At 38.6% G+C, this 16,207-nt stretch overlaps 3 protein-coding genes and 1 long non-coding RNA gene across 10 annotated transcripts; 3 read left to right on the plus strand and 1 right to left on the minus strand.

Moving 5' to 3' along the window:
- Window positions 1–243: 243 nt before the first annotated feature.
- LOC103993805 (uncharacterized protein At1g32220, chloroplastic) lies at window positions 244–7,612 on the plus strand. The gene is made up of 10 exons (XM_009414001.3): window positions 244–533; window positions 786–903; window positions 1,000–1,088; window positions 2,548–2,603; window positions 2,686–2,741; window positions 4,865–4,958; window positions 5,844–5,923; window positions 6,825–6,867; window positions 7,050–7,141; window positions 7,218–7,612. The coding sequence occupies exons 1-10, from the start codon at window positions 478–480 to the stop codon at window positions 7,389–7,391; spliced, it is 858 nt and encodes a 285-aa protein (XP_009412276.1). The 5' UTR covers window positions 244–477; the 3' UTR covers window positions 7,392–7,612.
- A 330-nt stretch (window positions 7,613–7,942) lies between these two features.
- LOC135584382 (putative B3 domain-containing protein Os06g0632500) lies at window positions 7,943–10,483 on the minus strand. Of its 4 annotated transcripts, none has more exons than XM_065092825.1 (5): window positions 10,297–10,483; window positions 10,134–10,223; window positions 8,402–8,732; window positions 8,176–8,316; window positions 7,943–8,099 (listed from the first exon to the last, which is right to left on the minus strand). In XM_065092825.1, the coding sequence occupies exons 2-4, from the start codon at window positions 10,203–10,205 to the stop codon at window positions 8,216–8,218; spliced, it is 504 nt and encodes a 167-aa protein (XP_064948897.1). In that variant the 5' UTR covers window positions 10,206–10,223; window positions 10,297–10,483; the 3' UTR covers window positions 7,943–8,099; window positions 8,176–8,215. The 4 variants fall into 4 exon arrangements, with proteins under 4 accessions (XP_064948897.1, XP_064948898.1, XP_064948899.1 ...); XM_065092826.1 differs by having other exon boundaries at window positions 10,294–10,483; XM_065092827.1 differs by having other exon boundaries at window positions 10,376–10,480.
- A 1,176-nt stretch (window positions 10,484–11,659) lies between these two features.
- On the plus strand, window positions 11,660–14,510 carry LOC135598047 (uncharacterized). 4 transcript variants are annotated; one of them, XR_010481481.1, is made up of 5 exons: window positions 11,660–11,850; window positions 12,598–12,698; window positions 12,815–12,896; window positions 13,119–13,566; window positions 13,902–14,510. It is a non-coding gene; the product is annotated as an uncharacterized LOC135598047 (long non-coding RNA). The 4 variants fall into 4 exon arrangements; XR_010481480.1 differs by lacking the exon at window positions 12,815–12,896 and having other exon boundaries at window positions 11,669–11,850; window positions 13,119–13,398; window positions 13,479–13,566; XR_010481479.1 differs by lacking the exon at window positions 12,815–12,896 and having other exon boundaries at window positions 11,673–11,850; window positions 13,902–14,015; window positions 14,109–14,510.
- A 1,029-nt stretch (window positions 14,511–15,539) lies between these two features.
- On the plus strand, window positions 15,540–15,845 carry LOC135597944 (protein GLUTAMINE DUMPER 5-like). Its single transcript, XM_065091452.1, has one exon. The coding sequence runs from the start codon at window positions 15,540–15,542 to the stop codon at window positions 15,843–15,845; it is 306 nt and encodes a 101-aa protein (XP_064947524.1).
- Window positions 15,846–16,207: the final 362 nt, after the last annotated feature.

Raw genomic sequence — 16,207 nt, forward strand, 5'->3', positions numbered from 1 at the left:
AATGTTTGTAGCTGCCTAATGCTGTGACTATGTAGTCTCTACAAATGCTCATCATGATGGATGTCATACATTAACTTTGATGGCCGTGATAAATATTGCAATCCAACCCAACCCAATACTCCACCCGAATCCTCGAGTCTTCAGAGATCACGAAACTGGACCCTGAATCGTGTCCATATGGATTCGAACCCAATTGAAACACGTTAAACCACGCCCCACGAAGCCTACAACTGAATGCATTGCGGGGGTGCCGCGTACGCCGGTCGATGACCACACACCGAGAACTCTCTCATCAAGCCGCAAAACTACCCGAGCAGCCGCTTCACTATAAAGGCCCAAGGCAGCCGCGGGTCGATCACCACGAAGCATCTCGAATCCCAACGACGAAGGGGTTGCCTGCCTCGCACTCGTTCCCCTCGCCCTCCTCCCCCTCTCCGCCTCTAAACCCTGAACGAAGGAAGAATTAGGGCTCCAAGAATGAGCGCCATCGTCTCGCGTCTGATCCATTCGCCCTCTTCCGTCTCTCGCGCGCTGTAAGCAACTTACTTGCAAGTGTCGGTCTAATCTTTGTACCAGAAAAACCGGTTGCGGACTGTATGATCAGTCCGCAATGAAGGGTCTTTGTCATGTAACAAGTAATGAAGGGGTTATCGCCCTGAAATGGGATATGATTAGAAACCCCTCCTCTTTTTTGCTAACTGATGATGTATATTTTCATTGTGCTTATAGGATGAATTAGTTTAGGTAAGATGCTGATACCTTCTCCTCTTGATAAATGTCAACAGTTCCTCAGGTTTGTTGAACTATGGAAGATTGTTGTCAACCGAGTCAAATCGTGTAGATGAGCCTCTTAAAGTGGAGGAAGCAGAAACGGTAAAAGCACCTCCTCCTCCATCAGAGAAGGTGATGTTGGATTGCATGCTCAACTGGTTTCTTGCTTATTAGGAATATTATGTTTGTGCTAGTTTTTTCTTACCATTTCTGTGCTTCTAATGGCAGCTCCTTGTATTGGGTGGTAATGGATTTGTTGGCTCACATGTTTGCAAAGAGGCTTTGGATCAAGGCTTGTCTGTTTCCAGTCTTAGCAGGTGCTTTGTTTCCACACATGCAGTGGTAGTCTTGGCATCTAGGGTAGTTTGTCCTTTTAGGTTTTCAAGTAATCTTTCTTTATCACATCACACGTAAAGCACATTTATGCTTTCTCTATGCTTACAGCTTCATTTTATTTTAATGTGATGAGGTACTTTATTTTCATGAGCCAAGTTTCCTGATTAAGGAACTTTCATTGTTGCATAATGTATGTGTTTAATCACCCTCTCCATTAGCTTTCCTGGAATAGTGATTCTCTGAGGAAATTTTTTTGGTGATGGATACATGCTTCTCGTCTGGCTAATTTTGTTACTTACTATGTGAACTCTGTTTGTGACAAGAAAATGTGTCACAAACAGAATTTGAGTGAATAACCTCCTTTTTCAAAGGTTGAGTAACTCGACCACCTTTATTTGCTAAGTTTGGTCAGCTTTTAAAGCTTGCTTATGACCATGTTTGTTTATGTGGTGTCATCATGGTTGATGTGTCGCATACACAGAAGTAACAAGCACAGGCACTCTCCCAACGGTGAGAAAACAGAGCTTTCTGGTGATGCAGTTTTTTTATCACATGAATGCCACCTTATGCATTTTATAATGATACGATTAACTTTGCTATTTCATGTGTGTCACTTAGTGAGTACAATATCACTTTTAAGCTCCTCTCCATGTTCTTGAGAATTTTTCTATGCTCAACTGAAAATTTGGTCTTATTTGTAATCATGTTCTCCGATAAAGATCTAAAAACATGAAATATCATATGTTGAAAGCTTCCTTTGTAAAGGAGATATCTGCTGCTTACAAAAAAAGTTGTGCTATTTAATGTAGTAACACAGAGACAAAAACACTCATTTGTCAGATATAACTGGATCGATTTGTAATTTGTGTTTTTTCATAAGAAGTTCAGTGGATAACTTACAACTTATTTTGTAAGTTACCTCTTGTTGTATGCTTGATTTTTTTGAAGTTAATGACTCAGTTTGTAGTTAATTTTGTTAAGAGGATTCATTTTGTAACATTGAGACACTTGAGAAGTTTAAGAAAATTGTGTGGTTGTAGTTGAACGGAATGCAACTGGATGTCACGTATTGAATGCTTAATACATGTCCAATTTTCATTATTTATTGTTGAGTGAATGCAGTCATTTATAATCCAGAATAATCCCAAATCCACCTCAATCTTGTCAAAACTAATGGAAAGTCCTGGATGTTTTTTATGTTTCATGTATTGAAACTATTAGAAGTTAGTAATCAATTAAAAACCTTCTACTTTATTACTTTGATATGTCTTTCCTTTTTGATATGTTGTATTGACTTAAATTTCTCACAATCATTTCAGATTTTTACATGCTTTTATCTTGTCTACAATTTATGTTAAGCATTCTAGTCCCATGTTAATAAATCTAAGATTTAGCTTGTCTATGAGAAGAACTTCATATTTGATAATTTTTATTCCTCAGATCTGGAAGGTCATCAATACGTGAATCTTGGGCTGATAAAGTTGAATGGCTACAAGGTTCGGAACCAAAGAAAAAAAGAATTTGCCCTCTCAAATTACATCTGGTTCAGTTGTCTGAGACATAATCTCTATTTGACAGGAAGTCTTCTCGTACCTGAATCTTGGAAGGATGTTATGAATGATGTGACTGCTGTGGTATGTGTTGCTTATTTAAGTCTTTGTTCTATATACTTTTTAACTTGAATTTTTGAGCCTGAGATTACTTACAGTTTTGTTTTTCCAATGCAAAATGATTGAACTTCTAGAATATAACAATGCAAACTTGTGGCTTCCTCTGGTACAAGTACATGTTAAAATAACTATGCATTTCATATGATGGGCTATGTTCATGCATTATAGAGCACATTTTCCTTCCCAAAAAATATCCCAAACTTTGATTGTTCTGCTAATGGTGTTTGATGAAGCTCATTTTTATGCTATGAGGTTATCACTTGTAGATACCATGATGATTGCAACAACTGTGGTAGTCATGAAACGCCCCCATGCCGCTCCCCGCCCCAACCCCCATCCTCTCCTCCCCTCCCCGCCCCGCCCCCCCCCCCCCCCCCGAAAATACTGAACGTTGTAGTGGACAAATTGATTTTTAATATCTGCTCATGCTTCCATCACTTGACGAAAATGCCGAGAGCTTAAGTTCAAACCTTTTCATTCTTCATTAGTCATGCCAGGTCTTTGACAGGTTTTCTGGCATGTGAAATAATGTGATTTACAAAATTGGTTCTAGGAGAGAGCTGCATTGAAAATGGCTTGCAGCAATTTGGGGTTTGTAGTTCTTACACACCGCCACTCAAAAGCTTACACCAATGAGTTATGGTCCCTCTCATGTTGTGTCCCCTTATCGTCCTGCACCTCTCTGTGTGGTTATTCATTTTACAGAATGTGACAAGCTCCCCTGTGTGAGTCATCCATGCAAGTTCCTCTTATGTGGCCCTTGACATGGCCTGACACCAGGATTTTCCATTTGGCTTGGCGTTGGTTCTTGGTATGTCAGTTGCTGCCATCTTTTTTCTCTTGTATGCCATGTTTTACTCCAATCACCAGTAATCTTTTGGTCATCCAAGCCGATTCTTCAGCTTTCTTACAAAAATTGAGGTTGGTCCCAAACAATCAGCAGGTGAAGTGTGGATTCACAGATGAGAGGCACCACTAAATTCAAAAGCTTAAGCCAGGGATGGGCCTTCACATATTACATCTGCTCTTACCATCCCACACCTCCATGTGAGATTATCCACTTCATAAGTGAATGTTCAATAATTTTACAACCTCAATTTTCTTCCTATGCTTGTCTTCCTTGTCTTATGTAACTAGGGGTATGCTCATATATGTGCAAAATAACATCTTTTCAGTATTGCATATTCTGATAAAGATGCCACTAAAGACTTTATCATGATTCATGTGTTTAAGTGATAATATGATTAGGAAAAAACCAAAATGAGATGAAGTAAACCATAAATTAAAGAAACAATAATCCATTTACTTGAGCACATTAACATGACATTTTAAATAGTAACCTAAGTTACCTCATGTATTTAATGCATTTGGAAAGTTATCAAATAATAAATGATTGAATCCATGGTAGGAATGAACAATAATGAGGAATCAGGTCAAGAGACTTGAATTGTCAATAAGTTTTCAATCCATCCTCACGGTGTTAAAGATTTGGCACGTGGGTGCATGATGCCTTTAACTACTTGAACTCCTACTATGCCATCGATTGGCTCAATTAAGTGAATTAATCAGGAGCCTTTGTAAATTTCCCACGGCTAGGGAGTCATCTTGGTGCCAACTGGTCCTTTCATATATGTACTGGCAATAGTATCTAAATGTCAGCAGACTGAAACAGTGTTGATAAAAAATAAATGAGTGAGCTCATAATGGTTTTTGTATAGTATCAGTAGGCCAAGCCATGACATTCTGTCATAAATCTTCCTATTCAGTTGAGTTCAACATGAGAGGCATGCCAAATGGTGCAGGAACTGTGCCAATCCACGCCTGTGTATGTTCGTTTGTGTTGGTGTTCAACATCATCTTGATATGGTAGACACTGGCCAACATGGGTGGCATGAGTAATTATTGCTTGAAATTAGTTTACCTTGTATACCATTTTGTGTACAGATAGTCAGATATTGGGGCTGATCATGTACGTTTTGGAAATTGAAATTGTGGTGTATAAAGTAATGCCTTTGTAGATTATTAGAGCTGTATCAATCACATTAGCTCTTGCACTATCAGTGTAAATTTAAGAAAAACTCTTGCAGATATCTTGTGTTGGAGGCTTTGGATCAAATTCTTATATGTACAAGATCAATGGGACTTCAAACATCAATGCCATCAGAGCTGCTGCTGAAAAAGGTATAACATTTTATCTTCTGGGATTTATTCTTTGGTAACAAATATTCTTGAACTGTTTCTTTAGTTTCAGTAATCATAGATTTCTGAGTAAACAACCTAGATGATAAAAAAAATGAACTGTTTTGAGGAATTTAATGTTTGAAGACTGTGACATGAATTTAATAAGTGACATGAATTTAATTAGTAACCTAGATGATTAGCTAGTTGCCAAACTATGCTGTATTTCTGCATAATTATTAATCAGTATGAATTTTTTCATGTTCTGTTACACTTTAGGAGCCAGAGTTCCTTATCATAAATTCATAATATCTGCTTTTCAGATTTAGTCGGGGAGATACTTTGTATCAACATGCACAATCTTTGTTTAGTGCTTCTGATATCTATATCATTCTGCATACGGGAATAATAAAGCAGGCTTCAATCAGCTTCTGTTGCCAAAATTTGTTATGCTTTCTTTGGGAGAACTATCCTCATTTATGTCTGCTTTATGTCCGATAAGCTTATATCATTTTGAGAAAATTACAATTTTACTGGACAAAGTTACAAATATGTCTCATCTAAGGAAGAAGTTCTGCCTGCACACTTCTTGTCTATTTATTTTCAAATGTTTGACTCAATAATACTGGGCCATGTAAGGTTTATCCTGATAAAGGAGCCTGGTTGCTATCATGGTTATTGCAACCCAATTATACATTCACTATTCTGCAAAAAGTAGTATCTTTATTTACTTGCCCCTTTTTCAGAGCATTAGTATTTACTCTCACTATGCTCGGCACTGGTTGCCTCATTGCAGGACATTATTGTGAATGCTTAATGCTCTTAGTTTTTTTTCTTGTATGGTACCAGCCAGAACTTGGTTTGACTGACTCCTTCCTTCTTGAGCAGGTGTAAAAAGATTTGTTTATATTTCGGCTGCTGATTTTGGTCTGGTAAATTATCTTCTGCAAGGGTATTACGAGGGAAAGGTGTGTCTGTTTTTTCTTTCTTCTATTAAAAAGAATGCAAACTTCAAGGATTTTGTATCATAACATGAGGGTATCGGTACCCTTCATCTCATGATGTGCCTATTGGCATGCCCTTTTGTCAGTCGGCATGGCCCAAAAATGACATACCATATGTTAGCACCTCCAGCATGGGTTAAGCGTGGTGTATGTTGGTACCTTCTAGCATCGATATTTTTACCCATGGTAATACCTGTTGATCATCTTGGCAATCATTGTTTTAAAATCCATGATTATTTTATCATGAAATTTTCATCTTTATATAATTAATGAATCTCGAGGTAAATGTTTTCGTTGTTTTAGTATCTTTTTAATATTAGTTGTAAATAATTAATTATGTTGCCTACTACAGATCTATTCTTTCTTCTGGTGAAGCATGCTTTAGTTTGTTAATCAGCCTTTCCCAATCTGACAAGTAACGAAGACCAACATCAACATGATTAATTGTGTCAAATATATCTTTCTGCTTTATCAGGAGCTTTAAAGTGGTAGTATAAGATGACTCAAACCTTATCCATTTATATTAATTAACGAACACTGCTGTGAAAATTGTGGAATTTCCTAAAAGAAATTGCAGAATAAAATGACTGGTGTCTGATTATAGTATTAGACCAAAACTTGAGTTGAACCAACTGAGAAAAATATACATGTAAAAAAAAATATACTTGAGCTGCACATGAAAGCACATGTAAAAACTTGTGAAAGAGGAACACACATCCTAGTACAGCCTGATGAGAAACATCTTGAGAAATACTGGTTGCTTAATTATATGTGAGCTTCTCCTTAGAGTTATCCAATTAGTTATGAGTGCTTTAATGCAATATGCTGTACTTCTCACATCAACTAAAGTGTTTTTATGGCACAGAGAGCTGCTGAAGCAGAACTTTTGACAAAGTTTACATATGGAGGTTAGCCTTCCTATTCTTAGTTGCATTAATTCAGAAATAAATGTTTGAACTGATAATGTATGTCTCAAGGATTTACTTATTCTGCATGTGATGTTGACTTCTGGATAAACCCAGCAGACTCTGCATGTTCATATTAGAAGCTTACCACAGCCATAAAATCCTCCAAAATTTGTTTCATACAGGGGTAATTCTCCGGCCAGGTTTTATATATGGGACTCGCCAAGTTGGGAGTATGAAGATACCTCTAGGACTCATCGGCTCACCGTTGGAGATGGTACATCCCATCATCTTTCCATTTGTGATGTGGATGGAAACCAAAACATGAAATGACATGGTTATGTGCTCTGCAGGTGCTCCAGCATGCCAAACCACTCAATCGCCTCCCACTTGTTGGTCCTCTCTTAACACCTCCAGTGAATGTTACCGCCGTTGCCAAGGTAGCAGTAAGAGCTGCAAATGATCCAGTATTTCCTCCAGGCATAGTGGACGTACATGGCATTCTGCGTTACAGTGAGCGAAAGTAACCTGTTTCCTCCTCTTATTCTGTGGGTTCCAATTTACTTTGGTCTTCTTCCACATAAAGATACTTGTTCTGTCGGAATAAGTTCTTTACACTGGCTGAGCATTTGCTCGTGCAGTTTTAGTTATAGAAGGCATCACTTCCTGTAGAGCATGCTTGGGACACTCAGGTGTAAAAAAATGGCTTTTGTTTTATCTTAATTATATCGACATGCTCTTGCATTCATTAGGAGGATCTTGCTCTCCATACTCTTTTTCTTGTCATGATTGAATGCATGACCTCCTCATTTGTGTTACATGGTGATTGGCAATGATTGTTCAAGCTTGGGAAGCTGTTCTTTGATCTCAGCAAACAAAGATGGAGCTAAAGCTAGTGAAAAGAAAGTACCTGCAGAGTGTCATCAGGCACCGAGACTGCAAGGAAGAGGGCATTTGAATGGACGCATAAAGAGCCGGTTCACATGGTAAAGAGGAAACATTGCCACAACTACATTTCTCTCAACTTTTGCTGAATGATGAGATGTTCTCATGTCTTACATTCAATTCAAATATGATTCAGAGAAGGCAGAAACGGAGAAGATGATATAGGTGGATACAAGACCAAACAAAACAAAGCATCCATCAAATATTCTCAATGCTTTCCCCATTTTTTTAATCTCCTTGAGTACCAGAATGAGGGCCTGCATTAACATACAGCAAGCTTACAGAACACCCTGCATTAACATATCATTGTTAGAGATGCTAAAAGCTTCACCGAGTCCAATAGCTAGGCAGATATCAAACACTTACCATTGCCTTGTACTGGAGATGACAAGGTATATCTATCTTCTCAAAATGGAGTAGATTCCTCCTCCTCATCTGAGCATTCTAAATTATCAGTCTTTAACTTACTTGTTATGCTATCAGAATCTACTCCCTTCCGTGTATCACCTGATACATTCCAATAAAGAGAGAGCTGACAAATAGATAGATCAGAATGAGAAACACCGATAAGGAGTATCAAGTATGAACTCACTCTTTGATGCATTATCAATGGCTTGATCTTCTTCGACTGTTGTTTTTGTTTCTTCTGAGAATCTGCCTGCAATCTCATTATACTCCTTAAGACAACCACTCCAATCAAAAACCTTGACAGTGAAAACCATGTTGCCTTCATGGCAGAACACCAGGAAGTAACCCACACACAAGTCATGGGCTTCAGTAAATTCCTTCCAGCCATTACCGAAGAACATATCATGCCCATCTCTCTCAATACTAACATGCCAAAACTTGCCAAGAGGGCTTAGAATGGTGGCCGTTCGATGGTTCTCACACGCAAGACGCTCGGTGAAGTGACGAGGAATCAGCTGCAATGTAAGAGTGAAAAGTTATGTTGCTACAGAGTTCTTTTTGTGTTGAAGAACACATTGTGCCATAATTTGGACCAGCACAATTATTAGCATATATATACCGGTATCAGAACTGAAGAAAGCAAAATATGGAACTGAACAAAGTAACTCACTGTGCAGGATTAATCTAACATATAAATTGCTTATATGTTATAATTGCCAATGCCAGGAAGGGTGACCGATGACAAAGTAACTCAATGCATAATTTGGGTCTAAGACACGTCACAGCCGATGCCACATCGCGCTACAGCCGAATCAACAAAGAGAGCACCCCCACACGTCGAGTCAGAGACCGTACCAAGGAGCTGCTCAGCACGTCTATCACGCTAACACACGTACCACCACACCAACCCGCGTACCACCACGCTAACCCGCGTACGATCGACCCTCATACAATAGTATAAAAGCTCTTGGCCGGCATCCGATCAGGGAGGGGTACAAACAATTCAACCCACAACTGACTTGCTCGTCGGAGGGGCCAAAGTCGGGAATCACCCGACGAAAGCTGTTTTTGCAGGCAAGTGGCCACCCCCGAGCCACGAGCACCTCGACATGGGAATCGCCATCCAACGAATGAAGACGAGCTATCAACCAACCCGGGAACGGAGAGACGCTGCTCAACGCAGACGACGTCCGGATTGAGAAACGCTGATCAACACCTCGTCACGAGGGCCTGGCCTACCTAGGCATCTAACTCAACCGACAGAAGACTTTCAACATCGACCCGTGGACCGAGCTGGTGAGTCAGTGAACCGAGCCGTGCTGACTCACCAGCCTCAGCCTGGATTCATTTGCATTTGATCATGACATCTGACAACTATGAGAACAATCTAAACTCATCAACTTTTACTAGAGGCTGGCTGACATGCATCCAGGCTCTAGAAGAGTTCACCATCACAGTCACCCAGACCTTCAATCAAAATATGATTAGAAATTCTATCATTCACATCATTCTTTAAACCTAAATATTTCTTCTGATGCAATAATCGCAACTGATTCAAGAGCACCAGATTATCATGCTCTGATTTCCTCAAAAGAGAGAAAAACTATGATTCTTTGGGTTGGAGTTCTTGTGATTTCACCTATCTTCCCTGTAGAAATACTAAAAGATATGCTAATCTGCAATATTTGTTTCCTTTTTTTAGGGAAATTAATCTGTGATCTCTGAAGTTTCATTTTTCTTTTGCAAACTACAAGATTTCTTTTTGTGTCGAGGGTACTGAATCATCATCTACCATGAAAAATGCTCTTTTTTTCTTGTTTCAGAAATGAAGAAACTTCTGATGCATTGACCAAAAGAAAATATACATTCTTTGTTTTATATTCTCTTTCCAGTAGGATCCCACGAGAAGAGCATACCATCCTTTTAGAGAACCCGGGGATCAACGCCTTGACGAAGTGCGGCCTGGACGCGCCAACCCCTCCCTCCATGAGACTCCTCGGAGAGAGCTGCAGGGGAAACCCTTTCTTACTCGGACTGAAAAAGGACAGAGAAGAAGGAAGGCAGGAGAAGGTTCACTGCTGCTGCTGCTGCTGCAGGAGAGATGACGAGGGGTTTTTAAAGGCCTCTCCTCCGGTGTCGGGCAGAAAACGAAGCAAACCTCGAGCCGCCCGGAATCTGAATCGTCAGCATATCTGGGTCGCTCTTTCTCTCCGCTTGCTTATGTGTACGGAAATCCGTTGTGCTCCAAAACCCAATGTGGCTTATGTGTCCGTTCTCCTAATTAATTCACTGTCATGTGACATTTATAAAATATTAGATGAAATTTCGGAAAATTATTTAGTTTTTGATAAATTTTAACGTCCCAACTTTTAAATATGTCCTCAGCTTAAAAAAAAAAAATTTATCCTTTCCTATATTCTCTCTTGTATATTCTATCATATCCGTCTTTATTTCTATAAACGTTATCGATTCCTATCGAATCCACCTCATTGCCCTTGCCCGTAACCCAAGTGACCAACAACATAGGAATAGATGAAAAAATTATGAGCAAAAGAGGGAGTTATGACCAACGTTCTGGTCTATGACCCTCGCATAAGGAAAAATGAGTGTGATAACAAAGATACATGAGATGTCTCTCCGTCCATCGTTGCCTTGGTGAAGGCAATAATGCTATATGGAGATGATGATCAATAGGGATAATATCGTTATTTTTTAAAAATACTCCATGAAAATTTTTGAAAATTGGAGTGCTAATTGAGAATTTTTTTAAAATACATTTTTTAGAAATTTACCTTAAAAAATTTGAGCATTTTGTCAAAGAAAACATTACTGATTTTTTTTAATTGGATGACACCCTCATATTCATGGTTTTAATTTTTTTGAACCATGTCTTGTGATTTTGTAGAAGTTTGGGTTGGTTATTGATAAAGTTACTTGATCATATATTAATTAAAAAAATCTTAAATATCGATAATTAAATTATCATAATTATTTTTAAAAAAAAAATCATATTTTATATATTCTGAAAATTTTTGAATTGATTTAGTCCAAGTAAACTAGTTATATTCAAAATCAAACTAATCTATATTCTATTTATAATCGATCACAGCTTATATACATAAAAAAAATAATTTTAATTAGATTTGATTCATGAATTTTTTTATCATTTATAAAAATAATCTCAGATAAAAACAAATAGTGTCCAATAAATAGTAGTGACTTTTCCTTTGGTTAAATGATCATTAATCTTTTTAATGCACGATAAACAGATTAACAATATTTGATGGGGTTTATATGTCATATTAAAACTTATTTCAAAAAAAAATATTTCTAAATTTAATCTGCCCATAAAATTCTAAAAACCTATAAAAGAAAAGTTAGATGTTCGTTTGGCGACGCTTCTTACACTCACCTCTCCCACCCGCCCTTGTATGGGTTGTGGGCCCCATATGCTCTCCAACTATGACACAGGTGCATGATAGGGTGCGAAAGAACATGATATCGATACTCGGTAATCGGGGCTCCAGCGTTGAACGGCGACGGAGACGGGTGTTCGAACCAGAAGCGGTCCCGAGGTCTGCGAGGTCGTCGCCGAAGTCCGCGAGAAGGCCATCGACCCCTTCCGCATCTCAGGTCTTTCGCCATAGATCGGATTGAACTACTCTTTGCTTGTCGATTGTTGAATCTTGACGCGATCCATCTCTGATTTCGTCTGGTTTGCCTCTTTTTTGGGTGTAATTATAATCTCTGTAAATATGTATCGACGAATTACGCCAGAGAAATTATTCTTTTTACTCGATTAGGTTTGTTGATCCCATGAAAATCCAAAGATTCAAATTATACATAACAACTGGGGACTTTCTTCGATAAGAATTCCACCAACCCCTCCCACATCTCAGCTCTTTTGCCCAGATCTGATCGCACTACTAAATGTCGAATCTTGATGTGATCGATCTCTTATTTAGTTCGGTTTGCGTTTCTTTTGGGTGCATTTCTTTTCTTTGTATACGTTTCGATGAATTGCGCCCAAAAATGATTCTTTTTAATCGTTATGCTTTGTTAATGCCCGGAAATTCCAAAAATTCGAACTGCACATAATTATTCGGTACTTTCTTGGACTCCAACAAACCCTCCCACATCTGATCGCACTATTCCTTGTGCCGTCTGCCTTCTTTTTGGGTAGAATGCTCATCTTTGTTTATGTATTTGATAAATTACGCAAAAAAGTTATCTTTTTTTAATCGATTAGGTTTTGCTGATCACGTCAAAATGTAACAGTTCGATGCTACATTATAATTTGGTACTTTGTTGGATTTCTTTTCTTTTTCCTGGATGTTTTGACCTGTGATCTTGCTGATGTTGCTTGATTTCCATCATCAGGTGATGGAACCTATGCAATGAAGTGATCATTCAATCCCAGGAGCAGTCGGAATTGATCAGGCACGAGATCTGTGTCTGTTCTCTGTTCGGTCATCATTAAGGTACTCCAGTCTCTCGGTTTGCTCTAGAACACGTCTCAGATAGATCTCTACATGTTTCTATGACTTGGGCATTAGCCATTGTGATGATCATCACAAATATATCTGCATTCGTGTAGAATTATTTGCAAGTGAACCAATTTGTAAAGGAACACATCAGAAAGTGATTTGTAAAGGAACCAATTTGTTCAGTCATCACAGGTATATTCACAAATATATATTTTTTGTTTCCTATCAAACACATCAGAAAGTGATTCGTAAAGGAACCAGTTTTCCATAAAATTTTACATCCATTTGTTAAAGAATGAAATCATTCACTTGAGATTTTGACAAGTCATTTATACAAAGTCATGGCAAAGACGAGAGGCCAGCTCCCCTTAATTCACTATAATTTTGCCATTTTTCGTTGGTTTGATTCTCCAGCCATTGCATACTCAGAAGATAGCTCGCGTGAAATAGAAGAAAGATAAATTGTTCATGCCAAAACAAAGATTGGTCACCTCTTCTTTATCGTATGAAGATGGAGCTAGGTGTTGGAGAAGCCCTAAGGGCAGGTGAATCATTCATGCCGGCTGACATGATGCATGGCTTATCGACCTGTCGATGCAGCTGTAGTGCATCTGACGCTGACATAAAATGGCAGAAATTAACCATATGGAGCTTAGCTACATCTCTACTGCCACGTATTGTATGGAAAACAAAGGTCATCCACAAAGCTTTTTCTTTTTTTTTGTTCTTCATTTGTTGAGTGGACTGTAACTGTTTCTTCTTTTTCTGGACTAGAAAAAATCAATTGGAGTTAAGAGTTTCATCTTGGAGAGAATTTTTACATTATATTGTTGATGGATATTTGGCATTTCCTAGTTGGCAGGTATGGCAGTCCTTAGATACTGTAGTCATTCAGTCTCCTCAGAAATCTGAGCATTTCTGGTGGAAGAACTGCAAGAAAGATTTTTTAGTATGATTTATATTTTTTCTGTCTTTATTCTGTTAGTGTGTATAAATCTTCTGTTCCATGTTCTTCATCGAAGATAGTAGTAAATTCTTTAAAGAAAAATATATTCCTCAAATGCTGATTTATGTGTTGGTAGCTTTTTTTACTCTATATTCTAATCTGTCATTTCTTATTGTTCCTGAATTATGCCTAAAGCTGATATGCTTTACCTTAAATGTGACTATATGCTGATGTATCATCTTTGTGTTCAGATATAATTCGACGTTAATCACTATCAACCCAGACTGTTAAACAAAGAGAAGTGCATGGTCACCAATGAGCTAAACATCGTAATGAACCTTTACGTCGAAAGCCACTTTCTGTTGGTGATTTCCTGTTTCAGACTCCTCATATTCTTGCATTGAATCGCCTTTTGGTGGTGACTCAAGTTGTCTGAAATTGATATTTCAAATGCGAAGGTGATCGACGGGTAGATTATCATTGGTTGAAGTAGCAGGAAGAATCAAATCAAGTGCTCATTGACTCGATCCTGATATTGGAACTTGGAAGTGCATCAGACATATTATTGGAGTGCTATGCTTGACAAACAAGATTGATCCATCTGAATCCATTATCAGATGGTAGATATCACAATCAGTTTTTGCTAGTTATGCTGTTTATATTCTATTCTAACAGTTATGCTGAAAACTACATCCAAGAGTATCTTTTCATCTTTTAACTCTTGACTACCCCAGTCTGTTCTAATTTGTACACCTAATCCATATTTTCTTGTATTTGAGTCTTTTAAACCTCTGGTTTGGAACTTGGAGGTGATGATAAATGTATGATAATTGGCTCTTGTTAGAAGATCTTTTATCTGTTTGTGGATTTGATGATGGCTAATGGTTTATATAACATTTGACATGCAATTGATATAGGCAGAGTTTAATCTGGTGTGAGTAAATCTTAAGACTATATGCCACCAAAAATGTGGAGTCTCGATTAATTCGGTTCACTAATTAAACTATTAAACCTTTGAAAGATTGAAATGTTCTCAACTCTTTATTTATAGTTAGAAACATTTGATATTTTTCGAGAGCATTTAAGTTTGTATATTGCAAAGATGGAAGAAAAGAAAAGCCTATCATCTTTTTTTTGTTATTGTCTTCCTTTTTTCGTCTATCATATTTTTTTTTTCCATTTTTTAACATAATACATAATTATATTTTATTTCTTCTAAATTTACTAAAACTGTGTTTTCATTACTTAATGAATTCAATCAAAGGTTAGTGACTCTCTCACAGAGTCAAATGGGAAAGAGCAGAGTAGATTAAAATTAATTATGATGGAGTTTGGATCATAACTCCAATGATAGATTTGGCTTTATTGCAGGAAATAGTGATGATGGCTTTGTTCCAGATCGAGATGCTTATGCTTTGAGGCAGTTGTTGTTGATCCGATGGATGTCTAATAAGGAGGTAGTGAGCTGAGACTTGCTTGACACCATGCTTGCAGCAGTCAACAGGACTTGGCTCTTGTCTTCTTCCAACATGTCAAGGAATGCCATGGAAGATGAGAAGACTCAGCATAAGCAATCACCAGCTTCAGCTATCGCCATGGCTGCTACAGTCTCCTCGAGCCCACAACAAAAATGCCATCTGCTTCCTGCACCGTCCATTCCAAACCTTAAGCGTGCTAAAGCAGTCTCTCTCTCTCTCTCTCTCTCTCTCTCTCTCTCTCAGTGGGGCCATTGAGCTTCTGGTGGCTTCCACATCCCACCAGCAGACGACCAACTTTGGCTTCTGCATCCTTCTCTCCTTCCATCTATAAATACTCTCGCCCACACCGTCTCTCCTCAACCGGCAGCTCATCATCTACTCATCGGCAGAGACAAAGTGGGGGTGAGATAAATGAGGCCTGCAGCGAGCTCATCATCCCCCTCCTCAGGACTGCAGCCATGGCGTTCTCCACTCCCGTATCTCTTCGGAGGTGTGGCAGCAATGATGTGTCTCATCGCCGTAGCACTCCTCGTGCTTGCTTGCACTCGCCACAAGTCGTCCGAGGAAGACTCCACGCCGCCATGCACGGCCGAGAAGCCTGTGGTCGTCCCTCTGGAAATGGAACCTCGCGTCGTGGTCGTCATGGCCGGCGACGACGTCCCCACCTTCATCGCCAAGCCCCTCCCTCCCGTTGCATGCGATGAGCAACGAGCATAAAAGCCTCATAAATTTATTTCCTCGTCATATCGCATGGAGAGATCCATCAGCTTTGTCTCATCCTTCTTCTCCACCCCACAATTTTGTTCCGAGGAAGCTAATTAGTACAATACTCCTCCACCATCAATCGATACGCATGATTTGGTGTCTGATCTCTTTGACTCTGAGCAATTAAGTTCTGTAAATACCTTGATCTTTTGCATGTGAATTGGCATGTTATGTTTATCTATTGTTCTCTCTCTAAACAGTCTCCTCAAGAAATATCTTCAAGTAGATGCATGTGTACATAATTTCAAATGGTTATGTGACAAATAAGGGATAATAGAATACAAGATAAGACTCCCAAATCAATCCAAACATTC

Source organism: Musa acuminata, chromosome BXJ2-1 (assembly GCF_036884655.1).
Source record: "Musa acuminata AAA Group cultivar baxijiao chromosome BXJ2-1, Cavendish_Baxijiao_AAA, whole genome shotgun sequence".
Taxonomy (NCBI): Eukaryota; Viridiplantae; Streptophyta; class Magnoliopsida; order Zingiberales; family Musaceae; genus Musa; species Musa acuminata.